The sequence below is a fragment of the Bos grunniens genome, chromosome 12 (assembly GCF_055505025.1).
Source record: "Bos grunniens cultivar Pamir isolate PY7600 chromosome 12, Bosgru_T2T1.0, whole genome shotgun sequence".
Taxonomy (NCBI): Eukaryota; Metazoa; Chordata; class Mammalia; order Artiodactyla; family Bovidae; genus Bos; species Bos grunniens.
The window spans coordinates 24,932,637-24,960,477 of record NC_141176.1 but is presented as its reverse complement, the minus strand read 5'-3'; the positions used below and the strand labels follow the sequence as shown (position 1 = coordinate 24,960,477).

At 39.1% G+C, this 27,841-nt stretch overlaps 1 protein-coding gene across 17 annotated transcripts; it reads right to left on the bottom strand.

The window, feature by feature from the left end:
* Positions 1-380: 380 nt before the first annotated feature.
* On the bottom strand, positions 381-27,826 carry ALG5 (ALG5 dolichyl-phosphate beta-glucosyltransferase). 17 transcript variants are annotated; one of them, XR_015138058.1, is made up of 11 exons: positions 27,228-27,826; positions 22,745-22,916; positions 22,302-22,348; positions 21,898-21,966; positions 21,265-21,357; positions 19,591-19,704; positions 14,601-14,660; positions 9,598-9,749; positions 4,871-4,940; positions 2,631-2,716; positions 381-579 (listed from the first exon to the last, which is right to left on the bottom strand). XR_015138058.1 is itself a non-coding variant. In XM_086329337.1 (10 exons), exons 1-10 carry the CDS (start codon positions 27,285-27,287, stop codon positions 464-466), a joined length of 969 nt encoding a protein of 322 aa, XP_086185463.1. In that variant the 5' UTR covers positions 27,288-27,826; the 3' UTR covers positions 381-463. The 17 variants fall into 17 exon arrangements, 6 of the variants coding, with proteins under 6 accessions (XP_086185463.1, XP_086185461.1, XP_086185462.1 ...); XR_015138056.1 differs by lacking the exon at positions 27,228-27,826 and adding an exon at positions 26,341-26,525; XR_015138057.1 differs by lacking the exon at positions 27,228-27,826 and adding an exon at positions 26,406-26,525.
* Between the last annotated feature and the right edge of the window lie 15 nt (positions 27,827-27,841).

The following is a 27,841-nucleotide window of genomic DNA, read 5'->3' as shown; positions in this document are numbered from 1 at the left end:
ATACCTTTGTGAACAAGCCTATATCCTTTCTTTAAAATACAATTTCCTATACTTTTTAATAGGATCAAATATGAGTTTAATATAAATTTATATACATTTATTTATTTTTAAATCCCTGAACACTGTTATATGATTACTGTTTATATTTAAATTCATGAGAATTATATAGACATTTTAGAATAAGAATGCTTATATCTTCTGTTTATACTTCTCAGAATCATAATAATTGACCTACTAATAAATTAACAAAATTGCTAAAGCAAAAGGAAATCTGACTTTTGCTATAAATACCTTAAAAATTTTTCTCCAAAAGAGGTATAAAGATTTTTACTTCTGACAATAAATTCTTCAAAATTATTAAAAGGCAGACAATACACAGGTTTATTCCAGCTTTAAAATTTTAATTTTAAATGAAATAATGTGACACTGATACATAAGTATACAATCAAAGATGGCAGATAACCTAATTCATTTTCCTGGTTTGTTCAAGCCTCCAGGCACCAGTCAAATATCGAAGTCGTATAAAAAGTAGATCCTTTCCCATCTGTAGCCAGCTCCAAAAGGGAACTAATTTAGAACCTGTAATTTAAAAGTAATTAAAAATAAAAATAATTTCAGAGGAAAATGTAACAGAACTGTATTTTAGAAGTCAACCTACACCATCTTTGTGAGCTTCTAGTCACCATAATTTGTATTATCTGTATGTAAAATATAATTTGTACATGTAAAAATGATTTTTTGGGGGGTAAGTCTTCATGTTGTACACACTGCTTTTCAGTTTCATGCACTAGAGAACTGGGCACACCTTGTACATAATACAAGTACAGATTAATAATCTGAGATAAGAAAGCCAAGACAGAAATCCAAATTTTACTCTATTTCTACTAAAGATTCTAAATCAGATAAAAGAAATACATCTTAGCTAGGCCGCCTTCTTGTCCAGTGGTTGTCAAATGGCAATATGTCAAGCCCAGTTGACTCCATGAGATTTGCCCCCTTGAGCGTGTTTTAAAGCTTAGATTCCTTTATTTTACCCCTTGGAATTGTTTTTTAAGTAAGTCAGCAGTAGGGCCTCCCTCCCCTCCAGCTTCCGTTAACTGGGGTGCTGGGTGGTAAAGTGACCTGGTCAGGACCACAGGACAGTCACTGACAGTTTCCAGATTTAAGGCCAAATGCTCTGGCTTTCTCTTTTTCTCCCCCCTGCCCTGCCCAACTTTACTGAAGTATAATTGACAAATAAAATTGAAATGCATTTAAGGTACACAGTGCGATGATCTGATACCCAGATACACTGTGAAATGATTACCACAATCAAGTTAACACATCCACCGTAATTTTATTTAAATCGTGGACAAGACAGTTAAACATCTTTAAAACCAAAGTGAATGGTTTCTCTAAAAACAATAAAAACAAAACACCTTGATGTGAAATAAAACTTGGTAGGCTCTAAACTGAGAATTTCAGATGGCCCCTGCTCGAGCAGGGAGTCTCGAGCAGAGGGTCTGCAGATGATGAACACAAAACCTGCTCACTGAGTGAAATGGTTAATGAGATTTAATACTCAGCTACCTGAGAAATGCAAAGTGAGCAAATGATCTAAACTGAAACGTAGTGTACTTTCCCCCACTTTAGCTTCCCACAGAGTCTATGCTGGGCACAGAGCAACACAGACACTTCGATGGAGCCGAGCACAACGGGTCTGAGCATTCTCTCACCTGCTTCCCTTCCCAGGTGGTCTGCGCTGCTACCATGGAGATGAGTCAAACCGCTGTAAACTCAGTATGATTCAGCAAGACTCCCAGAGGTGTGCATAGTTTGTATGGTTTCTAGACTGGTTCTTAAGCTTTTTCTGTCCCTAAACATCTCAAGTTGCTTAATACCACACTGACTTTTCAAGAGGAAGCCATGCTCACCTGGAGGAGAGGTAACTGAAAGTCTCCAGTAATGCTCCTCCCACATGGTGAATTAATTTGGGATCATTCTAAGGTAAGCAAAGGAGAACACTAGAATATATTTTGAATTCTAAACAGTGAGATCTGTTTAAGCACTTCTGAATAAAAATTATCAGGAATTATGATAGATTTCACTTATTATAAACCTTAGAGATCTTTACATTTTTGAATGTATATACAGATACTAGCTAAAAACCAGCTGTGAATGGATTATGGATATTTGGAGTAAAAGCAGCTATAATTCTTCATTTAGCTTTGCAAAGTGGTTTGCAGGTATTCTAAACTCACTGAGCAATGATATAACACAATACTAAAAAAAAGGTATTATAAAAAGTAAAGTTTACTCCAAGACTATCCACCTTGCTTGTAGCCCGAAGTCATCACGATCCTGTCTACTGTACGAGTTTTTACTGAATTTCTTAGGCAAGCCAGTAGGCCTAATGAAGACCCTAAAAAGAGACTAAAAAAATCCAGAAGGCAGTAAGCCAGCTGGAGGCAGGTAGTGGGGATCAGTAGGTAATACTGTCTATGAAACTGCCTCTCTGAGTCAGGACAGCTGAGCGGGCCCTGAAGGGGGGCGAGGGGTGACAGGAAAGCCAGCTGACGTCACTGGGCAACTGTATGGTCTGAGGTCTTCCCCTGACTTAAGATCAGCTGTAACATAAACAATATGCTCACCTTCAATTTCAGTCCAGTTGACAGCAATTTCTGCTATTGGGATTTTAAAGAACTGTGCTATGTAAAGCAGTTCTACATCAAATGCCCTGAAATAGAAAATATATGGCTATTTATTAAAAAGACAAACAGAGTGTAACTAAATCTCTACCTTGGCATGTTTTAAAGAAGCTTACACAGCAGATTATAAAAGCTTATATTGTAAAAGTGAAGGTCAGATAAATGTAAGGTCAAATAAAAGTCAAGGAGTGGAGGAGTTTCAAGGCAAATAAAAATGTTGTGTGTTACTGCGTAACATTTAAATGAGAAATATGGCCTCTCTCACAATGCAGAAACGCGCAGAGGTAAAAATGTTCTCTTGGTGTCTAAGAGAAAATTTAATCCAAGAGAAATTTTTAAGATTGATGGTTTTCACATCCCAGCTTTAGCTAGCTCAAGATACAGAACTGATAGCATTTTAAACTGATTAAGAGAGCTGATAAAACAACCACTGAGAAGCACTAGGAATGTTCTCAATCACTTTAGAGCTGCTTGATTATGTTCTTCTACCATCCAAGAACCAAGGTTTCATCTCCAAGTACAGGGTCCCTGTGGCCTACCTTCCGCCTTCCCCTTCCCAGTGCTGTCCCGGACTGCACAGTAGAGGCAGCTGGCACAAGTGAAAAGCCACTTTCGGCTGGTGTGAAAGGCCTGGTGGGTATAACTACATACGTACAGAGAAATCATCTCCAGTTTCAATTCCCAGCTCAGCCTTCCTTCTACCTGTGAAAGGTTCTTAAAGATCCTCTTCAGTCAGTCCTTTGGTTTAGGTCAAATCTGCTTCCCTTAACATTTCTGAATCCTGATATGTTGGATTCTTCCAGCATTTTCCACCAGTTGCTTCCTTGCACTGGCATTAGTACCACTCCCTGTGCTGCACTTCTCCATGCTTTTGCCTGTCTCTAAAGGCACTGAAGTCTTTCCCTGTTTTGCTTTCATTCTTGAGACATTAACACCCTCTTCTCACTCCACTTTCTCGACTGCACAGAACATACTTCAAACTTCCCAAGCTTGATTTTAAAATATTAGCACAAATAGCAAAACGCCTCAAATCCATTTCCATTTGATTTCCCTGATCCCAAGCAATCTGAATTTGGAGTTTTGTTTTCTTGGCTGCAATACTACCAATGTCCATTATGCAACTAGTTTAAATCCCAAGTGTCTGGATAATTCAATACGAAAACTTTTTTTTTTTAAAAACATGTAGTGCTTTTTCTTATCCTAATAAAATATTTACTTAAGATGATAAAACCATCTACAAAAGTGTTCTTTGTGTTTCTAAAAGGACTATGTAAAACTTCCGTTAAATAGAATTGTGATACTCATGAAAGAAGGAAACAATTTGAATATTAAGCCGTGTGCTTAATCCTTCACTCTCTCAACACAAAACCCAAAAATTACCTAATGGGCTTCTGAGTTAGTTCTAATGATATTCAATAATCTGATCAAGATTATTAAATATTTCTCCAAGGATATCAGTATAGAATCACTGATTCATCAAAGGCACAACACAAGAATGATGAATGAAAAGGAGTGGGGTGAAAATGCAGCTGAATAACTGAATTTATATTAAAAAAACTTAAAGTGCTATTCATCTTCTAAACTATTATTTTTATATAGCCTTCACCCCTTAAACACTTTAGATATGAGGTGTTTATTAAAACAAAACACATTAGCATTATTATCAATAAAAGACCAATCTGGTACCAAAGCAAACATTATAATTAAAATACCAAGTCCTTCTAGCTGGATAATAAAGAGAATGGTTATTCTCCAACTAAGTGACTTCTTGAGCTTTTTAAGTGTGGAGAGGGCAAAGCCGCTGTGTTTTCTTTTGTGACTTAGTTCCTGGTATATCTGTTCCCTTATGAACAGATCTATTTCTGGAGAATGAAGAGTGTGCTGACTCTGTTAAACGGCAGATACACACATACCCTCCTGCTCCCTCCTGAAAGACCACTAAAATTAAAACAACAATGAAAGGATATAAGACAAGAACAAAAGATGATGAGAGTAGCCAAAAAAAAAAAAAACATATGAATGTTGGAAAGCAGCTGGACAAGTAATCAGGCAGAGTGGACAGCGGCAGAGGAAGAAGCCCAGAGCAGCTAATGGTCACAGAGGCCCCTGAGGTTCAGGCATCAGGGGCCTCGAGGGACCTCTGTTAAGTGGAGGTGCAGTGGGCTGCAAACTGGAGGACTCACTGAAAATCTGTATGAGATTCTCCTTTCTTCCAATTGGTTCTGTAAATGCTGGCAGCCAGGCTCATGTGTCCTAGGCAGGAGATTGAAGGATCTCACTTTAGTGAAAATGACCAGCCCCCAAACACAGTGACAGCTGGGAGTTACCCATACAAAGTGGCCCCACTCGTTTAGTCCACAGTGACATCTACCAGTTGGTCAGAGTTCTTTGACCATGCACACAGCTACTGATGAGCTTTATAGGGTCATACTAAAGATACCTGAAGGTAAACTTTAATGATAGAAATAAACATAAAAAAACTGGAGCAAAAGAAACAAGGCACGGAAAGAAGAAAATCTCAAAGTGTTAAATGAGACATTAAGAGACGTAGTGGAAGATACTATAGTCGTAAAACAGAGAAGAATGAATACTGGAATACAAGAGTTGTAGGAAATTGCAGTTTTGATAGCAGAGATAAAAATTCAAAAGGAAGGTTAGATGGTAAAATCAAGGAAACCTCAATAGAAAAATAGGAAGGAGAAGAGAAAATAAAATTAGAGGATCAACAGGGAAGTTCTACATGTGTTTTACAAATGAGAAGAGAGAGGAAATTGTTGAAGAAAGGATTAAAGGACATTTCTGAGGAACAAAGGACATGGGTTTCCAGAGTTAGAGGCCCACTGAGTTCTCAACAAAATGCATGGAAAAGAGCCATATTAAGTCGCTGAATCATGACATTTCAAAACACTCTAGAGGAAAAAAAGGCTTCCAAAGCGGGGTGGAAACAATATGCCACAGAAGAGAATCAAGATTACATTATCGACAGAACTGGACTTTTCCACAGAAACACAGAGTGCCAAAGAAAACAGAGCAACGCTTTCCAAATCCTGAGGAAAAATGATTTCCAACCTGTAACTCTTTCTCCAGCTAAATGGTAAACGAGCATGAGGGTGGAGTAAAGGCACGTCTCCGCACGCGGGGTCTTGCAGTGCCTGCTTCACATTTTCAGCAAGTTTCATAGAGGATCCGCTCTACTAAAATAGGGGGGAAGCCAAGAAGGACGAGATGGAGGACAGGAGCTGCAGCAGACCAGGAAACAACTAGAAAGGAAGAGCCGACGAGGTGTCTCTGAGAAAAGGATGGAATTGAGGCATAATCTGATGCCTCTGGGAATTCACGCTCCTGTCAGAGTGAGCATGAGGAAGTGTCAGATCCATCAAGAAATGCCAACAAAAAGCTCCAGGCAGTTATTACCTTCAGGAAAAACAAAAAGTACTACAATTACATGGGTCTATAATCTCATGGCATGCTACAGATCAAATCTGAATTCTCCTTACCCAGCTAGAATGATCAACGCTGAGCTGAGCAAAATTACTTTAAAACTTCAGTAGGCACGTAAGTGTGGAGGGTAAACAGGAATTTAAGAGAATACTTAAACATTCACTTCCTACTTTGGAAAGTAATAACTAAAACTGAAAAACTGAGACGCAGCTATGCTAGACACTTTGTTCTGAGCATGAAGCAAATGCCACAAGCAAGCAGTAGAGAAATGACCGTGGCTACAGTGAAGGAGCGGAACCGGGGCGGGGGAGGAAAAGGAGGTGGGGCCAAGGAGGGAGCGGAACCGGGGCGGGGGCAGGGGGGGCAAAAGGAGGTGGGGCCAAGAACAGCAGACTTCTTATAAACCCGACGGAATGGTTTCAAATTATAAACATGAATAACACTGATTAAAAATAAAAAATATTATTTACTAGAAGAAGGTACAAAGAATCCATTTCAAAAATTACTCATAAACGGGGTCAAATTATACCTTAACATTAACTGGGAAGACTTCAGGTGAGGTAGAGTTCAGAGGATGGAGATTATATATATTTATATTTAACATTTAATGCTACTCATACTCAAGCAATTCTGAATCAAAGAGATGGCTGCAGTCTTTCAACTTGAGCAATACAGTGTGTACTATACCTTGATGTTTTCTAACACCTAGAAACTCTACTTGGATTTTCTGAAAGTTACGAGAAAAATTTCAGTGAATCTTTGGACTAAGTCCTCTTAAGAAAACTGTCTAAGGTGACACCTACATGGAAACGAGTAGATGCACAATTTAATTTCTAAAACTTACACTGCATAAGAAAAAAACCCACATCAGCTCTATAGTGTTTCCTGATTGAAGTTTAAGAACAGAGATGTTTAAATAAAAACAATGAGACATTACTGCTTATCAGGCTGATACATGCCTATTTGATGGTTCTCCTTTATGGGTACAAAAGAAACATTATTGGATCCTAAAGAGAGATGTGAGAGGTTAAAGTTTTAAGTCAATCAAATCTCAAATTAAGTAATTAGAAAGGCGTGCACATGAACATAAAATTTACAGAAGAAAAAAAAAACAAAACACATTCTTTAACTTAAAAACACATAAAACCTGGGAATGGTGCTGGCCAATAGGGCAGCCACTATCCACGTGTGGCTGGCCTGAACCGACAGGTACTACACTCTCAAGGCACAGTACAAAGAAAAGAACGTAAAATAGTTCAATATCTTTTTCATACTGAATGCATGCCAAAATGACCATGCTTATATTGTGCTAAAGATAACATTAAATTTGATCTTTCTACTTTTTAATGTGGCTACTACAAAGTTTAAAATTACACATATGGCTTGCATTTGTGTCTTCTATTGTATTTCTGTTGGACAGTACTGCCTTAGAACAATCCTGACAAGGAAATTTCATGATTTTAAAGTCATCAAGCCTAAAACCCTACTGCTCTCCATTTTAAATCCTTCCTTTCAAACTACAAAGAACCTAGCTCTTTAACCCTAGATTTGGACATAACCGCTTAATGAAAAATACCTACAGCAGAGGTGTGTTTCTGGAGTGGCTTCTTAGAGTCTCTGATTTTGGAGTCCATTAACTATCAGTATATTTTCTTCTCCAACAACATAACAGAAACATGCATTTAAATTAAAAGACCAAATATAAGTACTTAAAAAAGAAAATTTAACCTAGGGAAAAAGGATTTAAAAACATTTTAATTCTGAAACTCCAGTTTCTTTAAAGTTATTTGGGAAGATTAGATGACATCTATTTCTAGGGGGTAACAAATATTTGCAAACACATGCATGAAAGTTATATAGACTACATGAATGAATATCTACTGGAATAATTATGCAGACTCCTGCCACAAACAGAATTCACACGGAACCCAGAACTAGCACTGAGTATTAATTCTTACAACAATATTTACTGAGTAGCTATGATGGGTCAGGCACTCTCTTAGACAGTGAACTATACCATATGTTAATATTTTATATTCTGTCATAAATGTTATAACATTTAATCATTGCTAATCCATTTACTTTTTTGTTTTTAAAGTGTGCAACCAACTAGGATTTTCTGCTCTTGTGGAGCTTATGTTTTAATAGAGAAAAAGAAACATTACACAAATAAAACACTACAGATGTGACAGGTGCAAAGGTTTATGGTGCTCCAACAGCATACAGTAGGGGCATCTGGTCTACTACAGAAGTAAGGGCAGGTTGTCCTAAGGAAGATCTGAAGGATAAGTGGATGCTGACGGAGAGGCAGTGGGTGGTGAGAAGGGAAGAAACTGCATGTGGAGACTCAGGTGGGCAAAATTATAAAATCAATATTGATGCTGATATCATTATCACTCTCAAGGCCCAGGGAAGGCACTCAAAGGCAATGGGAAGCAAAGAGCTGTGTCTGATCATTTCTAATTTTTGAAGAGATCCCCCTGGCTGCAGCACAGTAACTGATGTTCTATGGAGCTTTTAATTCTGAAACTGGAGTTTCAGAATTAAAATGACCAAACTGATGGTGGTGAAGAGGAAGAGAAATGAAGGGACAGTTAGAATGACTCCAGGTTTCAGGCTTCTGTGTCATACTGTTAGTCCCTAAACAGGCTGAGAGCTGACGTGAGGTCTGGGATGAAGAGAGGCTGAGAGAAGTGTATTTTAAGATAGAGTGCTCTGAAGTACTGAATGTTGCTGATGGTTCATCAAGATGGTAAGTAGTCATATTAAATAAGATAGCTGGATTTAATGATAGGAGGGTAACGAGATGTCTAGATGGGGGGACAGGTGAGGAATGGCAAGTAGGAAGATGGAGACAATGAATACAGACCATTTTTCCAGGAGAAAGTTGGCTGTGGAAGGAAAGAGGGCTGGGGCTGGAGGGGTGCTGGTGGCTGGTGTCAATGGAGACCATGTTTTTCTAATGGTGAGGGAAATTTAAACTTGAAAAAACTGATGAGAAAAACATGGTTGAGAGAAAAGGCTAAAGACACAAGAGAGAAAATAAGTGAACAGGCCTGGGTTCTTAGAAGGTGGAAGGGGATGCAGAGACCCAAGAACTGGCCTTAGGCAGGAGAGGGAACTCACTCCTGTCAAAGAAAAAAGAGAAACTAGATACCCTTTTCTGCTTTGATATTTCTAAATTTTTCTTCAAAGGAAAAAAGGAAGCTTAAGGAAACAGGATGTTTTCAGGCCTCTTGATTGATACTGTCTACAATTAAGGTGAATATATAACTTCATACCCTATACGGGATTTGAGATTTTAAAAATAAGAACCAAACCAGTATAGGCACAGATTAAGTTTACAGATATAAGTATGAATTTTGTTTAAACCTGGAGGTTCATTATGAGAATACAGGGTTGCTTCCCATTAGCTGGAGTAACTGCTGCATAAGAAGACATACCAGACACATGCCGGTTAGGAACCTACCATCGTTCAATGTGGAGAGATGAAAACGTCCGTGACGCTGCTTCTCGAGTTAATAATTTGAACCCACACTGTGTGTCCCTGATTCCTTTGACACAAAGGAACCACACCAGAAAGTGGAACCCATACATGAGAAGAGTACGGAAGTAAGAACGCTGCAACAAAGACAAAATATAAATGACTTTTGCATTTATCTATAAAGGAGACATTGAAAACAATCTGACTGCAGAGAACTGCAATTTAATGTTTAACTGACTGGGTAGCTCTCACACATGACCACCACCATCCCATTAGCTGCCCTGGAGAAGTCTATTCTAGACACTGAGGATGCCTACTGCTTGGAGCTGGGCAGGGGCTAGAGAAGTAGTTTCTTCCTTCCTGGAGGTTTAGTCAGACAAGAAGAACCACAGTGACTGTGAGAGCTGAGGCTTCAGAAACCTGCACAGCAGTTGGGGGCGCTGCTATGAGCAAGAGGAACATCTCCTCCACTGTCTTTTGTGCCTCTGTGCCCCAAACATATTTTAGTTTCAAAAAAGGTGAGTTACCAGAATATCTTGGAAAAATGAAAAATGAAGTTAACCTGAAGTTTGATACCTGGCTAATGAGAATACAACAGCAGGGGTCAGCAAGAGTGTTGCAGAAGCCACAGACCATCAAGGAGTTTGAAACAAATACCCAGTCTCCCTAATTAAGTATGACAGATATTTCTGATAAAATATACTTTAACAGGCTAAGTTCTTTAATATTTTGGAAATTAAATTTAAGTAGTCTTTTGTCTAAGTATTCCCTATTCTTAGCAGTCATTAATTTTATTATTAGTAGTAACACAACATGTATTTTATTCTTAAAACAATGAAAACTTAAAAGCATAAGAAAAACAGATCAGTAATTATCATGGCAGTCAAGACTTTCATATTTAGGATTAAAAAAAGATAAGATCTCTTAAAATTTTCTATAATTATGGTAATAGAAACCCATGGAATGATATATTACATATGCACGTAAGAAACCCAGTAAAAGTCTATGCAAAATAATATCTCATCCTAGTAAATCAAGGTCCTTCCCTCCTTTTGGCTTTTCTTTTTCATTACTGTAATCTTTAGGATCGTTCTTCATTCACATGACTTTTTCTATCACCAAGGAACAAAATCATGACTCAACAGTCACATAAGATGACCTAAGAGAAAAGCCGCTGCACTGAGCAGGCCTGTATTTGAATCCTGGCTCCATTAATAATTAGGCTGACCTTGAGCATGTTACTTCCACTCTCTAAATCCCACTTCCCTCATCTAGAATAAAAATGCCTGCCTCACAAAGGTAAAGATTAAATGGTATAATATTAAAGTCTTTAGCCTGGTGTTTGGTACAGGAAGTAACAGACACTTAATAAATGCTTTTAATAAGGGAAGGAGGTTTGAAAGCTCACTTTAACCTCCTGACCGAATTTCACTTGTGTATTAAATAGGACAAGAAGGGAAGGAAGAATAAAATATCAAACTTATCTAGATGGTACTGAAACAAAGTCTTTGGAAAGCTCTGACACTTCTCCCTGGTCACCTAGAATCATGAGTTACATTTTGATGTAAGTATGTCTTACCTCGCTAAGCAGATAGGGCAAAACCCTCATCTTAACATACTCTGGGAATCTCACAACAGCTTGCTCAGTGCCTTCCATTTAAAATATTTCCAATAAAGACTGGTTGGCTGACTAAACCTCCAAAAGAGCACTTATGCTCAGGAAAGGAACAAATAGAAATCGAAAGACAGAAAAATAAAAATTAAAAGGTAGAAAAACAATACCTATAAACAAGTTCTTGAATGATTTTTAATGTGACTGAGATGAGCTTACTAGGAGCCAAATAAAAATATTCATGACTGCTTTTGCTTGGATGTTAATAGAAGATTTTTGTTTGTTTTAGGATAATGGCTATCTAAAAGAAAACCAAAACAAAACACAAACATGTGGAGTTCACATGAGGACTTTAAGTTATTTGGTTTCTAACATATTGAAAAGCGTAACAATATAAACAACAGGATCTTTAATTTTTAAAACTTGAAAAAGTCTCTTAAAGTTTAGAAGACATATAAAAACACAGACCTATTTAGTTAAAAGAAGGAAACAAAGTCATAGGAGAGCATTATATGAACTTCTGAAGTAGATATTTTAAAATATTTACTATTTCAATATTAATAATTTCTAATATTTATGAAACATAAGGAATTCAGGTGAAATTTAAAGCTGACTGGTTATTTTATTATCTTAAAAAGAGAAGTTAAAGAAGTCTCAAGATTTAAGCAAAGACTCTTCAAAATATAACCTAAAGAGATCAAACAAGCAGTAATGGATTCTATTTTGAATCCTTTAAAAATGATAAATTTGAGAATACCGAGACAGTATAAACATAACTGTTTCAACTGTTACACAGAACATATGGGCATATGAACACATTTAAGGAAGCTTAAATGACCCCACCGATGCTGTATCATGCACGTTTGTCTTCCAAGAGGGCAACAGAACAGACGGTAGGATTAACTGAGAATATGTATAAAGGTGTTTAGGAAAGGTAAGTCTGAAAACTACACAGTTTAGCTACCAAAGTTGCTGTTTACTGTGTTAATTAATACTCCTGTAACTTTCTCACTGTCCACAGATCGATCACCATGGAGGATTTGCATCACCTATAGGACATTAAAAGAACCCAAGTGTCCAAGAAGTGGATGGTCGTACCGCAGTTTCCTGGACATGTGGCCAATGGATGTGTTGCCCCTTGGAGATGACCTTCTCTATGACAGACACACTTCTATGAGACTCACCTGGACTTGAACTACAAGCCTACTCAGCAGGAGTTATACACAGTGGCTCCAGTGGATAACTGCTGATCAGTTTACCCTTTCTCTCTGGAGCAGCTGCCAGTTCTATAGAGCCCCAAAGCACTATGTCAGTCACTAAGTTTTAGAGACGGAGGAAGGGATGGACAGATGACAAGAGAAAAGAGATCCTGGGGTAGATCCCTTGATGACTGGTTAAAAGCAGCACTAAGTAGAAGAAGGTCCAGATCATAGCACAATCCCATTCTAAATACTATTTTGAAAAAATTCAAAGAGTTTTCAACTAATGGAAGTGAAAAGAATTTACATCGTCAAAAACAAAACCAAAAACCATAATTCCCTTCTATTGCCAACAAACAATAACAGGTCCCAACCATTTCTTTTCTAGATTACTTCAACTGCTTCCTATTTCTCCAACGTTTTTCCTTTCCAAGTTTACTATAATTTTTCCCCATTTATATATTTTTTTTAAAAAAGGAAAAAATTTACTCACAAAACCCTTAAATTAATATGTCTGTTTTCATTAAGTATTTTTGTTTGAATAGATTTTTTACACAAACAAGTATACTGCATTTATAGTATCATACTGTTTTTCATACAACCTAACATTTTAGTATTTCCCTACATTATTATACAGTCTCCACTGTGAAGTGAAGTGAAAGTCGCTTAGTCGTGTCTGACTCTTTGTGACCCCATGGACTACATAGTTCATGGAATTCTCCAGGCCAGAATACTGGAGTGGTAGCCTTTCCTTTCTCCAGGGGATCTTCCCAACCCAGGGGTTGAACCCAGGTCTCCCACATTGCAGGCGGATTCTTTACCAGCTGAGCCACCAGGGAAGCCCACTAGCATCTATTTTATTGCTGTATGCCATTTCATCCAGGGGAAATATATACAGCTTCTAGCATCAGGATACAATATTTTATAGTTTCTAATATTTCACAATTAAAAATCATGTTCTGAACATCTTGCACATACACTTTTCCTTTCCTTATCTCTTGTGTATCAGTGAACAGATGAAGTTGGACTAGCTAGCCTCTAACTTCTTTCAGCACTAAACTTCTAGGAGTTTGATATTCTCTATGGTTAACAGATTAATCTTTTCCAAATACCTGTAAGATTTCATAGGGTTACAGAGTTATATTTGGACAAAATGCTGAAGAAGATACAATAATTTATTTCTTAAATAAAAAAAAAGGAGAGTTCAAGTTTTCACATTTGAGCAAAATCCTTAAGGGATTTAATGGTTCTGCTATCAGTATACCTTGGGAAAGAATTAGAACTTTTTCATGTCCTATTTGAGAATCACTGAGGGAAAGGGTCAATCTTATATTCCATTGGTTCTCAAATTCTGGTTGCATAGGGTGACCTGGGAAACTTAAAACTGCAGACTCTTGGCTAGAATCTGATTTAGTGTCTGAGACTGGCCTAGGAAAGTGCATTAAAGAAAAACACAAAGAAAACGCGCCCCAGATGATTATGACCTTCCTCTGAAAACTACCGCTTTATGCTCAATCTACGTGACCACTCTAGCAGATGAACATAAAAGAATATAATGGACAATTACTGAGCCTGATTCATTAGGTCTACATTTTTACATGAAAAAGAATTAAAATAAAAAACACTGCATAGAATGATTCTTTGTTATATTTTTTCCTTGAAGTCACTCCAGCTTCTTAGTCTAATCTGTAAATTACCACCTGAAGAAGTTAATGTCTTCACTGATTTTTTTAATATACTGAAAAGGGCAGCACAACTTTACTCACGTGAAGTTATGTTGCTTTTCTAAGGGAAACAGGTTTTAAAAATTTAAACTTTGAATAAAATTTAAAATATAGTATTTCAGTGTGCTGACATGAGAAAAACTAAAGGCAAGTTCATTGGTTCCAAAACGCATCATTTGGAGAAATTTGCCTTATAACTGAATGGGGACGCTCTTTGTGTCTTCAAAAAAGAGCTGCCTGCATCCTAAATCAAAGTGAAGTCTATAGTCTCCCTTTACACTCATGAAAAAGAAAAAAAAAAAATCAATTCCTGTATGTGCTAGTATTTCCTTTTGAAAGGAACCTCATTTTTATGAGATTAATTATGAAAGCTTAAGCTTATTTCATGCTAATGTATATGTAAAAAAGAAAGAAAAAAAAAAACAAAGGATGCATGATTGATGAAAGCCTCACCTGAGCAATGGATTCTTTTTCCAAATGAGCTCGAGATCCACAAGCGATAGCCATTTGATCCTGAAGGAAGAAGCAATGAAATCAGTATCACTAATAAAAACATTTGCTTTCAATGTAAATATCATATTTTTTAGAAACTATTTTTTTAATGTTAAATATCTTTAAAGGTTTACTGAGGAGTTCGGAATCTTAAAGAAGTCTAATTGTATTTACTGAGATGACAGTTTTCCCTCTAAATATAAGAGGCATGGATTATTTCAGAATTCATATATTTAAGCGATTTTTCTAACTGAAAATACTTTGTCAATATAATTATAAGAAAAACTAGTAGTATTAGAAAGAAAAGGGTTATCTGTAGATAGTGTGATTTTATATGTAATCACTGCATTATGGAAAACCCAAGAATATCAACTGAAAACTGATTACGAATAAGAGAATGTATTACGAGAATGTAAAAGATGAGTGGGCACAAAATGAATATATGTATAATATTTTAGTCTTATATGTAGATACAATGATCAGATAATCATAATGGAAGCAAAGACAATATTAATAACACGAATAAAAAGGAAAAATTTATAATCTTTACAAGAAATGTAGCAAGATCTAAATAAAGGAAACATACAAATGCAACCAAAGGAAAGAAAAATATCCAATCACAGAGGGCAGACCATGACCATGGATGAGAGGATGTGATTACAGTATTAAAAAGGCAACTCCCTAAGCTAACCTTTAAATTTAAAGCCATATCAATAGAAACATAAAAATATTTTTTCACTGATTTACATAAGCTAATTTGGAAGTTAATATTGAAAAATAAAGAACCAAGAAGAGCCAAGAATATTCTAAGAGTGAGAAAAGACTAGTGCCAGAGGATTTAAAGTTACATTAGAAAGCTAAAAATAATTAAAACTAAAGTTGTTGTTTAGTCACTAAGTGTGTCTGACTCTTTCACAACCCCATGGACTGTAGTACCCACAGATCCCTCTGTCCATGGGATCTCCCAGGCAAGAATACTGGAGTGCCATTTCCTTCTTCAGGAGATCTTCCCAACCCAGGGATTGAACCCATGTCTTCTGCACTGCAGGGGGAATCTTTACCACTGAGCCACCAGGGAAGCTAGAAAAACCAAGGTGCTATGCTGTGCTTAGTCACTTAGTCGTGTCCGACTCTGAGACCCCATGGACTGTAGCCTGCCAGGCTCCTCTGTCCATGGGATCCTCCAGGCAAGAATACTGGAGTCAGCTGCTATACCCTCCTCCAGGGGATCTTTCCAACCCAGGGATTGAACCCAGGTTTCCCACATTGTAGGCAGATTCTTTACTGTCTGAGCCACCAGGAAGCCCAAGAATACTGGAGTGGGTAGCTTTTCCCTTCTCCAGGGAAACATCCTGAGCCAGGAATCAACCAGGGTCTCCTGCATTGCAGGCAGATTCTTTACCAGCTGAGCTACCAGGGAGCCCGAAAAACTAAGGTGTGTGTGTTAGTCACTCTGTTGCGTCCGACTCTGTGACTCCAGGGACTGCAGCCCACCAGGCTCTTCTGTGAATGGAATTTCTCAGGTAAGAATACTGGAGTGGGTTGCCATTTCCTTCTCCAAATGATCCCAAGGAAGGCACAAATATACAAATCCCAGAAGAATTTATCAACTTGACAAGAAAATCTTAAAGATTATTGCGTGGCAAAACAAGAAAAATCCAACCACATTAAAAATTAAAAGACAAATAAATTGGGGCAAAATACAGCAATTTATATTACAGACAAAGGGGTAATTTCCAAATAAAGTGCTCCTACAAATTATTAAGAAAAGTACTCAACAACTGATTTGGAAAGAGGTGAAGGTTATAAACACAAATTCACAAAAATAGGAAGTGGAAATACCTTTTAAATCACTGAGAAGATTCCTACCGCAATCATACTTATACCAAGAGCAATGTAAATAAAATCTATTAATGTTTTACCATATTGTACACACACGTTCTATATAGACAGCAATTTGAAAACTGTTACCTCAATTACAAATATGTACATAATTTGATGCAGCAATTTAACAGCTAGGGATTCTTCCCATAATAAACTTGCATATGTGTAAAATGACATCTATCTAAGGTTGAACACTTCAGTATTGTTTGAAGAAGCAAACCTGTACGTCCATCCAAAGGGACTGGCTATGGAGCTGTGAAAGAATAAGAAGGATTCTGATGTACACAGACGGCTCACTCTCCCAGATAGGTTGTGAAATGCAAACAACAGGAACAATGCACAGGGTGTATTTAAAAAATAAAGAATACAACACCCATCTTCTAGGTGGACATGTGGAAATGGATGACTCTAACTTCTGAGAGTGACTGGGTGACTGAGAAAGGCAGAGCGAGGTTCACTGCATACCTTCTTATACTATTTGAACTTTGAACCATTAATCAGAATAAATTAAAAAAAAAGTGTTCATTGTAAAGAAATTGGTAAGCATATAAATTTACATGCATACGGAAAAAAACTTATTATAAAAACGCATGCATAATCTCGCTACCTAAAAGCAGCCATTGCTAACATTTGTATTATTTCCTTGTGTTTTTTTTGCTTTTGCTCTCCTTTCTCAAGTACTATTTACCCCAGTCTGGGGGGGAAACCCACAAAACTGGCTTAAGAAATCACTCCCTGATGCTAGTCCCAGTTGATTCTATTTAGAATAGTTAAACTACTGAACAGTTCAGTTCAGTCGCTTAGTCATGTCCGACTCTTTGCGACCCCACGAACCGCAGCATTCCAGGCCTCCCTATCCATCACCAACTCCCGCAGTTCACCCAAACCCATGTCCATTGAGTCGGTGATGCCATCCAACCATCTCATCCTGTCATCCCTGTCTCCTCCTGCCCTCAATCTTTCCCAGCATCAGGGTCTTTTCAAATGAGTCAGCTCTTCACATCAGGTGGCCAAACTACTAAACAAGTGATCATCATATACTTTGCTCAAAAAATTATTTTATAAGATCAAATATATTTTTATTGAGGCAGGACACTACAGCTTAGGAAACTGAAAAGCTTTACATTAAAAAAAAAAAAAGATAAACTACTTGGAACTGTAGATCCCTATTTCATTTGTTTGTCATATAAAGCTCTACTTGAATTATACACATTTAGTTCACAACCTTAAAAGAATAATCATCTTCAGAGAAGGGACTGTAGGAAACTTTAAAGTTCACCAGGTAAGAATAATTAGCCTAGAACACGTGCCCTGGTTACTCTAAGAGGATACGCAAGAAATCAGTATAGCTGACCCTTGAACAACACAGGGTTGACCCGGGCGGGTGGAGGGAGGTGCGGTGTAGGCACTCCTACACCCTTTTTGTTGTTCAAGGGTCAGCTGGAGCAGCAGATTTCTTACTGCTGCAATTAAAAATAAAACCAGCCAAGAATAGAGAGACCAGTGGAAGCCACTGAAGAACATGCTGGCGATCCTGTCAAACCAACGTGGTAAAAGACATTTAAGTTAACTTCTGCCATCTAGTGAGTCAGTTGTGTGTTCATTAGAGAACTCAACTACTTTGCAATTCATGTTCCGGCTTCAGTATTTTCAGAACTATTCTAGTCAGTTTTCATTAGGGTTTAAGGAGATACATGTGAGGCATGCTTATGGGCTTTGTGGCTCAAATGGATTGAAAAGGGAGTACCAATTACATGAAAGATAGAACAAGAACCTGTATCCTGAGAAACTGAAATTGAACATGCTGATGTGTAATAAACTCAGAGCCACATTTCCATTTCTTAACAAAGCAAAAGAAATACAGAGACAGAGGTAACACCTCTCAAGAGGTACAGAGGCACCAGTGTAAGGATGGGAGTCAGGGTGCAGTGGCAAGATCTGTTAGGTAACAGTGTCATGTCGTAACTGGATCCTCCCCAACTCTGGCAGAAAATGACCAGGATGATAAGAAAAAGAAATCTGCTATTTAAAATCTGAAATAACTATTGACAGGCCAAAGTCGAGAAGACACATGGAAAACAGATAAAGTTCTATGCAGCTTTGTTGGGTTACCTGGGTGCCTTGCTGTTGTGAGATTTTTGTCATTCCTGTACAAGGGTGCAGGGCTCTGAGGGATGGATCCACACCCAGCTTGAAGCCCTGACAATGGGGAGCCCTAGGAACTTCTGCTAAATCCTGGGATACAGTGTGTCAGTGAATGGTGTCCATAGGCACTAACTCATCCTCAAAGTCTGAATGTTTCTAGATCAGGAGTATTTGGTAAAAAGCTCAGAATATGGTAAAGTTATCTTCTTTCTCTAAATGGCTTTTAAGGGCTAGAAATGGCACCAGGATTTTCTTTCTTTCCTCAACCTTTACTTTTTTTTTTCTTTTAAAACAAATGTTGATACTGCCTTTATTCATAATTGCCAAATGCTGGAAAACTGTCCAAATGTCCTCCAACAGTTGAATGGATAAACAAGCTGTGGTACAGCCCACAATGGAATACCACTTAGCAGTTAAAAGGCACAAATCACTGATACACAGCAACTGGGATGAATCTCAGATGCGTTATGCTGAGTGAAAGTCAACCTCCACTTTTTGAAATTGTGGCACAAACAGACACGTAATCTTTTTCGAGTAGTTGTTGCTTGTGTTTTGTTTTTGTTTCATAAAAATAAGATTCTGTGATCCAGTGTCATTTCATATCTCCACCTAGAAAGGTCCATCTGTGCTTTTACATAAAAAATTTAGCTGAATATGCATGATAAATGTTAAAACTCTAGTGGGAGTAAAGCAATTTAAAATTGAGAGAGATGGACAGAATATTAAATAAGTAATTGTGAAGTGAATCTCAGAAAATCAGTGAAAGTAATTAGCTCTTCCGTGGGACTGCATATAGGAATTTCACACACCCCCCCCAAAAAAAAAATTCCCCAACTGTTTAACTTAAAAACACCATTTTGATTTTACTTTAGGCCCCCTCTGTTCTTTACTGAATATCATTTAAACTATATTCTATACTCACTGGCCAAGGCTGTAGATCATTCAGTCCTTTTTCTAATTTCTCAATATCTGGAAACTTGGTGGCTCCATCAGCATCTGCCATAAGGATCTTTTTACCTCGAGAACTGAATACACCCTGTATGTCAACATTTCAATTAAAAGAAAGTTGCTTAAAATCAAAGTTAAATTTGCTGACATAGCAATTTGTTTTGCTTTACTTAAAATATCCAAGAAAGAAATATTAGGTATGACATGGCAGGAGGCCAAAGTTCCCTGAAAACAATTGATAAGATCATTCCAGAAGTATCCAGTGTCTACTTCATGATTTTAAAAACTTTGTGAGGTCATACTACTAATACCTTGGAAAATACCGAGATGAGAAAATAGATTTGGATAAAGATATGCTGCACCAGTAAGAATAAAAATGTAAAATACCTTCTATAAAAATTATATCTGTATTATGTAAGTACAGTGGCACTTAACAGGGACCAGGGGCTCCTTAGAGGAGTATATGGAGAAGATATTTGTGGAGAGATTGAACAAATATAATAGAGACAGCTTTGCTGTGGAATGCATCATAACATGACAGAGCTTTGGTATTTTTTACTATGGGATCTAAAATGTTTAAAATTAATTGTTCAATAAAGAAATGTAGAATGCCACTAAAATTTAGGGAGTGTGGATATCTTCAAACATTACTTTAGGCATCTGACACTTAGCAAACTTATGCCACCCAATTGTGAACTGATCAATCTTTGGGCAGAATATGGCCCTACCAGTGCATACTTCACACAGAAACTATGCATCAACTCTTAATTTCACGGTGCATTTGAGTGAACACATTGTTTCTTAAGTATAAATATACTGTCACTTAACAGTGTGCCTATAGATAAGACACACATATACAAATCTAGGGGGCTTCCTCAGTAGCTCAACTGGCAAAGAACCGCCTGCAATGCAGGAGATCCCAGTTTGATCCCTGGGTTGGGAAGATCCCCTGGAGGAGGGCATGGCAACCCACTCCAGTATTCTTGCCAGAAGAATTCCATGGACAGAGGAGGCTGGTGGGCTACAATCCATGGGATCGCAAAGAGCTGGAACACAACTGAGTGACTAAGCACAGCACAGCACATACAAATCTAGACAGAAATTGGATCATCTATTCTACACCATTAAGCCACTTACTAGTAAATGTGATGTCTTTTTATCATACTCATTAGAATATGGGTGAAAAAGCAGAAATAAAAAGTTGTATTTAACATCTGAACATCATATATTAAGTTTTCAAAAAGAGAAACATTACAAGCTACAAAATCTGTAGCTATATGTTTGCGATTAAAAAAATAATAATAATAAAGAAGTAACTCAGTGATACACGATAAGGGGGTTTCTTGAATGTGGGTGACCCTCCTGATTCTACCACTGAGGGCCTCCACCTCACTGCTAGATCAAGATGAATACTTCTTTCCGAATCACCCAGCACATTATAGCTATGGCATGATATTTTCTTTTTATTATGATCACATTATATATACATATATGTAAGAAGTTATTATTAAAAGCAATTTACCAGCCTTACTTGAAAGGCTGGTATTGAACCACCAAGTTGCAGAATATACATGTGCTGTAATCGACAAAAGAGGCTATTCAAAATACCTTCATATTTCAGATAAAAATGTAGAAATTATGTTATTACCATCCTAATCGCTCCGCCCTTTCCACGGTTCTTCACCAGCGTTATCACTCGCACTTTGTCACTTCCGTATTTCTGGCAGTATTTAAAAGCTACCTGTCAAATTACATAAAAGTCAGAATTAAAACAAATTTGAATTCTAAGACAGTAACAGAAACTGGGTTTCTGATTTTGGCTTAAACACTTGATATTCTAGTTGCTGCCTCTTTGTGACCGGGTGACACCCACAGCGGGTTCTGGTGGCCTAGAGAAGCTGCTGAATTCCTGGGGCCAAGATCCGAGCCTGACTGCTGAGGTCACAGCTCTCTTTCCTGCAGAGGAGACACCAGAGCAGGTAGTGGCTGTCTCTTTTTTCTTGACTCCTCTGCCTAAGCTACAGAGCTCCTAGAGAAAATAAAAATAAAAGCCACGTGCTCCTTGACTGTTACACATTTGTGACTGGGTTCCCAGAACTGCTTAAAGACCTGTTTACTTGTCAGCAGCCAATCTTACTCCCCAGAGAAGCTCTCTGTATCCTACACCATTTCCCCCAAATCTTCTCCTCGAATTCCTTACTCGCAGCAGAGAATCCCACCAGACTTGTCCTCTTCTGAGTCTTCAACCTCTTTCTCTCTGCTGGCTCCTCAGCAAACTTACCTTTGAAGTCTGGTCTTTGCTGCCATCGTCAACTATTATCACCTCATAAGTGAAGGTGGGATCTTGTTTCTGCAAAAAGCAAAAATAAAATACCACCATTTGGCATGGCCGACATCAAGATTTCTAATCAAGTTGTAAGAAAGCTAAAAAAACAACTAGTGTTTTTTTTACTGTTTATGTGTATAAATATGAATATAAATTTAAGTGTACAAAGCACACTTACAGAATGTAACTGTACAAAGTGTATAACGTGTAAAAAGGCCAAGGCAACAGGCTGAGCACAGAGGCCAGGGCCTTGACAGCCTGAGAATGGCCGGCACCACCTCTCATCGCGGATCCAGCCTGGGGTTCACAGCTTGGTGACCCGTTCTAGTATTAATTAGACATCAGAGAAAACATGATACCTGTCTGTCTTCCAGATAACCCAGAGCTTCATCCATCATTACAGGCACTTAAAGGAAAAAAAAAAAATATATATATATATATATATATATACACACACATATATAAATTGCTTTTGAAAATCACTTTATCCCAGCACACAGCTTATGTATCAAAGAAGCCTGGCTAACTAAGCCCTCCCGGGCTGTCCCCCCAGAGGCTATTTCAATCTGGAACGTCTGTCTTCTGCTCCTCTCTTGCTCATCACTTCTCTTCAACACTTCAGCCTCAGACTGGATGCTCCTTTCTCGTCTAATCCACACTCATCCTTTCTCGTCTAATCCACAACCACCAACCGTGCACACTCTCTACATCCCACAAGTATCAAGGCTCTGGCCAAGTCCAGACTTTCAATTTCCTTTTCTTCCCAAACTACCCCTTACCAGAAGAATCAAGGAGGGCTTACACCGTTTTTCTTCATTGTATGAAGGCACGACCACAGAAAGCTGTTTGGTAGGTGAGTCCTGAATGCTGGGTAAGGCTTCCCTCTGGCCCCTGACATTTAAGAAGAACTTCTCTTCTTCATGTCGATGAAGCCGTGGCATCTCTGTAGCAGTTATAAATGCAACAAAGGAAATCTAAAAGCAGATATGTTAATAAGAGATTGCATTGTGGTGACCTTTTAAAACACCTATTATGTTAGAATAGGGGCTTCCCTGGTGGCTTGGATGGTAAAGGATCTGCCTGCAATGCACGAGACCTGAGTTTGATCCCTGGTCAGGAAGATCCCCTGGAGGAGGGCATGGCAACCTACTCCAGCATCCCTGCCTGGAGAATTCCACGGACAGAGGAGCCTGGTGGGCCACAGTCCATGGGGTCGCAAAGAGTCGGACACGACTGAGTGACTAACAGTGACATTAGAATACATCGTTTACATGATGCTTCCCCCAGGAGGTGAAATATTTACTGTTTTTAGTCCATTAACAATGGTCTGGAGGTGACTTCAAAACTCCAAGCCTTCACCTCTTCTTGTAAACTGATTACTGTTGTCCTTTCTTCCCTTACTAAGCCCAGGAGGCGCTCTGTGTCCTGTCATGCCCCAGGCTTCTGTCATCTCAGATCTAAGAAGGAACAGTCACTACGGAAGTGACACCTACCCCGAGATGCCCTGAAACCCAACCCCTTGCCCCACTCCCCCCAGAGCCTCTGTGACAAAGGACACATTACAGGGAGAGGCTGTGGGCGAGGGCAGACCTCTCACTCAGGACCAGGCTGATCCAGGGTTGCAAGGAAAGCATCTGCCGGCCCCAGAATAAGGACAAAAAAGCTGAAGAATATATACTCATCCCAGATTTCAGTTCAGAACACAGAGTTTTTTGGAGTCGAGTATCAAATTTGGAGCCTATAGGCACTATGAACTGCTAACATTATATAGCCCTCTTCCAGATTCACTAGGGAGCTGGCTTTGGAAATAACCATTCTTTGTAGCACTGTTTCTACTGATATACTTTCTGCTTTCAAAACAATCAACCTACCACCTTTTGGAATGCAACTCATTTTAATTCAATGACCATTTATAACATCCCACTGGAAACATACTGAAATTGAATGTGCTTCTGGTTAGCATGAGTATGAAGGCAGTGTGCCGCCTAGTGGTTAAAGAGTTCCTGCTCTGTACTCCAAGCGCGGGATTGTGGTTACTAAATTCAATTTCCTACTAAAAGTAACCAATGCTCCTAAGAGAAATGGCTGATTCAAGTGGAATAGCAGTCAGGCTAGGAAGCTACAAACATAATGACAAAGTAACCAACTTGACAGGCTCCAACTTGACAGGGAAGAATTGAAGCTTCAAAAAGAGTAACTAGCGCAGTGTATCAAAACACAGGAAAAACTTTATATCATGGGTTCTTAATGATACTGAAAATAAAAAATTAATTAATCACCTTTGTAAGAAGCCAGGGAACCATCTCATTATTTTCAAAACTTGCCTTTTATCTTTACCTTTTAAAATATGAAAGGTATTTTAGGATAACTGAATAGCTGAGGGTGAGTTTTTTTCATTATAAAATTCTAGGTAACACATGAAGGAAAGATACACTTAGAATATTCTACTCTGCAACCCCCAATGAAACAGTGGATTTAGGCAGTGATCATCAATGGCTGCTAAAACCATTAGGTTAATGACAAAGTTAATGATTGGTGGGTCAAGCTAGTAACTCCTGAAGCTGTGAATCCCACTAGATACCAAAGAAAATCAGACATCACATGCTTCCTGATACGACACAAAAGGAGTGATCAGCATCATTCACACACTTCTCTTGATTAAAACACAAATATGCATTTCATCAAATTGCAGCTGTAACCAGGAGTTCACAGGAAATTCAGGGGACAGAGCAAAATGTTAAAAGTCACCTAAGGGATGCAGTTAGTAAAATCCAGATTGTGAGAAATTCAACAGAACAAATGACTGTTTATGAGAGACAAGAAAAAAAAAAAGAGAGAAATTGTTTAAGAGACTTGAGACAAACTGATCTAGTGCTAAGTGTGTGTGGATACTGAATGAAACAAACCAGTTATACAAATACAAACGAGTTATACTAATACAAAGGCATTTGAACCAACAGTGTATTTTAAATCACTTAACAACGTTAAACTTAAAACTGCGATAACCTTATTGTGATTATGTTTTTAGAAGGGGGTCGTAGCTTCAGAGAAAAATGCTTAACATTTACAGATAAAATGTTATGTCTTGGATTTGCTTCAAAATTAACTCAGAAAAGAAGTGGGTAAAGAGACAGTGCAAAGATTATGTATGAAACAAGACTGATGTGTTGTGTAATGATTCCCTGCTCTGGCATCTAAAAAAGTGAAGTTCCACTAGTTGGGTGACATTTGCCTTCATGAGTCCATGTTTCCAACATCAGCTTCCTCACCAGTCAAGGGAAACTAATGATAACATTTCTGTCAGATGTTGTTTTAAAGATCAAAAGAGAGAATCCTGGTTAAAAGCTGAATACAATATCCAACATATTGGAAGTATTCAATAAATGGAAGCTCTTATAATCACTTTGAGCTACTAGGATCAAAAACTTCTAGTACAACCTCTTGAAGTGCACATTTAACAGGGTCAACACAAGACAGATTCAACCTAGGATTCTGTCACACTCTGCCCCACCAAAAACCTGAAAAAAAAAAAACCAACAAATCTCCATATACGACTAAGGGAAAATAGACCTCTTCACTCACGCAGACACAAACACTAAACATGTCAGGATACATTGCTTGTTCTCTACCTAAACTACCTCTAAGCTGTAAATTCTGAGAAGCTGGCCTAGTGGCCTCCCTGGCAATGCTACTACCTAGGCTGCTAATCTCAACGTCAAGGAAGCGGAAATCTCTCCCTTTACTAACTAGATGGCGGGCCCATTCCAAATTATATGGAAGAAAGTTCACTTGGCAAATTTTCTACTACTTATGGATCAGGAAGTGTTACAACGTTTCTGTGTTTCCACAGTAGTGGCAAAAGAAAATCTGAGTTTGAATACCATTGTACTGTTTCGTGCAGATGCAGTAAACTTAGGGTGCTGAATTCTGGGACATAACGACCCCTAACCATACGGTAACACCAAGCCTTGACCAGCTTGGTCTTCTTGATCCGCTGATTTATCTATTCTGCTAATAGCTGGCTTTGGTCAGTCCTGTCACCACTTTCTATTTGCTTAACTATACCAGGAAAGAGAGTGTCTAGAAAGCACACACTTTCTGGGGGGGCTCAGGACCTCCCCAGGCAGGGCCAGAACTGCAGACCCGGGAGGGAATCTTGGAGAGGTCAGGGCTGAGAGGGCGGATGGGCAGAAGGTCCGGGAACCAGGGGACTAAGAGAAGACAGGGTGGGCATGTCCCAGTGAACGCAAGTGCCAGGTTCTCAGCACGCAGGGAGAAGGAGCTCCAAAATAAAAATAAAGAACGGAAGGAAAGGGGGTGTGAAATTCTGGGGTCTAGGCTTGGGGAAACGTGGTGCAAGGACACGTCAAAGAGCGGACAGCTCGGAGGAGAGGATACCTGGGGGCCGCGCCTCCAGAAGCGCAGTGAGCCCAGGCCCGCGTCTGTCCCCATCCCCTCCTCACCAGAATCAGGGCCGCGGCGACCAGCGCCGCGCCGAGCGCCGCCAGCTGCAGCAAGAGCGGAGCCATCCTCCATGCCGGGCCGCCAGCCGCCCTATCCCGCGCCTACACACACGCGGAAGTGCGGTCGCGCAGCCCCGCCTCCTGCCCGCAGAGAGGCAACGCCAGCTGGGCGCCCGCCGCCCACAGCGTCACCTCGCGGCCAGACCCGGTCACGCCCGGGGACCCGCGATGCCCACAGCGCCACCGCGTGACGGGACGAATGACTATGTTGTGTGCGAGCTCCTCTGTTCAAACCCAGTAGCGTTGTCAGAATCAGCAAGGAGAAATAAACGGATGTCCACTTAAATTGAATTTCAGATAGCAACGGATCGGTTTTTAACAGCATTATTAAAACATAAAGTTCACCCATTTAAGAGCCTTTTGTTATATTAACTTTGAAATACTGATAAAATTTCCCATTTTAACCAGTTTATGTGTCTACTACAGGGACATTGATTGCATTCACAGCTTCCTGCAACAATCACTACTGTATATTTCTAAAACTTTCCCAGTTCTCCCCCAGCTTCTGGTAACAACTAGTAACATGAACAATTTTGCGTGTACTCTTTGTTCACCTGACATTCAAATTGAATCGGATGCCCTGCGTTTTATCGGCAACCCTTTCTAGGAAGGAGGTGGAGTGGAGGTTTTGAGCCACGACGCAGGCCACAACGAAAGTTGTTTGTTTGGAGCCCACTCTTGGCAGCTGCGTAATGTAACCTGACGTGGATAACGAGCGCATTGAATTTTTAAATTTTCGGTGCTCGAGCAGGAGGCTTTTACCTGGAAGAAGGCAAGCCCAGGGCTCAGCCTAAGGAGGAGGGGAAAAGGACGCTGAAACATTGGAATAATGCTCCACGCTCAACACTTGATTCTTTGCTATAAGGTCGGTTTTCTCTGAAACTCTTGAATGGTGGGCTTCCCTGGTGGTTCAGCGATAAAGAATCCGCCTTCAGTGCAGAAGACACAGGAGACATGGGTTCCACCCCTGGTTTGGGAAGATCCTCCCACTCCAGTATTCTTGCCTGGAGAATTCCAAGGACAGAAGAGGCTGGTGGGTCATAGTCCATCAGGTCGCGAAAAGTCTGATTCTACAGAAGAGACTAAGCACGCACGCTTGAACTATCAAACTGTTTCTAAACAAACACTCGTAACTTCCGTAAAAGCCGATTCGCCAAAAAACGTCAAGCTCAAGAAAACCTAAAGGGGCGTCTGGCTAGAGGGTTGTCGAAGCGAAGCCATGCGGGAAACCGTCCTCACTTCTTCTACCCCTACTCTGGCCCATACAACCCTGCCTTCTAGATATCAGGTAGCAGAATCAATGTTGAAAATGCTGAAGCGAAAAAGTAGCGCGGGCCGGAGCGGCGGTGATACGCAGGCGCAGACGCGGCACATGC

Bases quoted from the DNA above. Each gene is read 5' to 3' on its own strand.
- ALG5 (XM_086329335.1), bottom strand. From the start codon at position 26,478: ATGGAGGATGGCTCCGCTCTTGCTGCAGCTGGCGGCGCTCGGCGCGGC. The intron at 21,358-21,897 runs GTAAGTTTGCTG...GTAATTTGACAG, and splicing joins GCAAAGACCAGACTTCAAAG to GTAGCTTTTAAATACTGCCA. The intron at 2,717-9,597 runs GTAGGTTCCTAA...TTTCTATTTCAG, and splicing joins TCTCTCCACATTGAACGATG to GGCATTTGATGTAGAACTGC.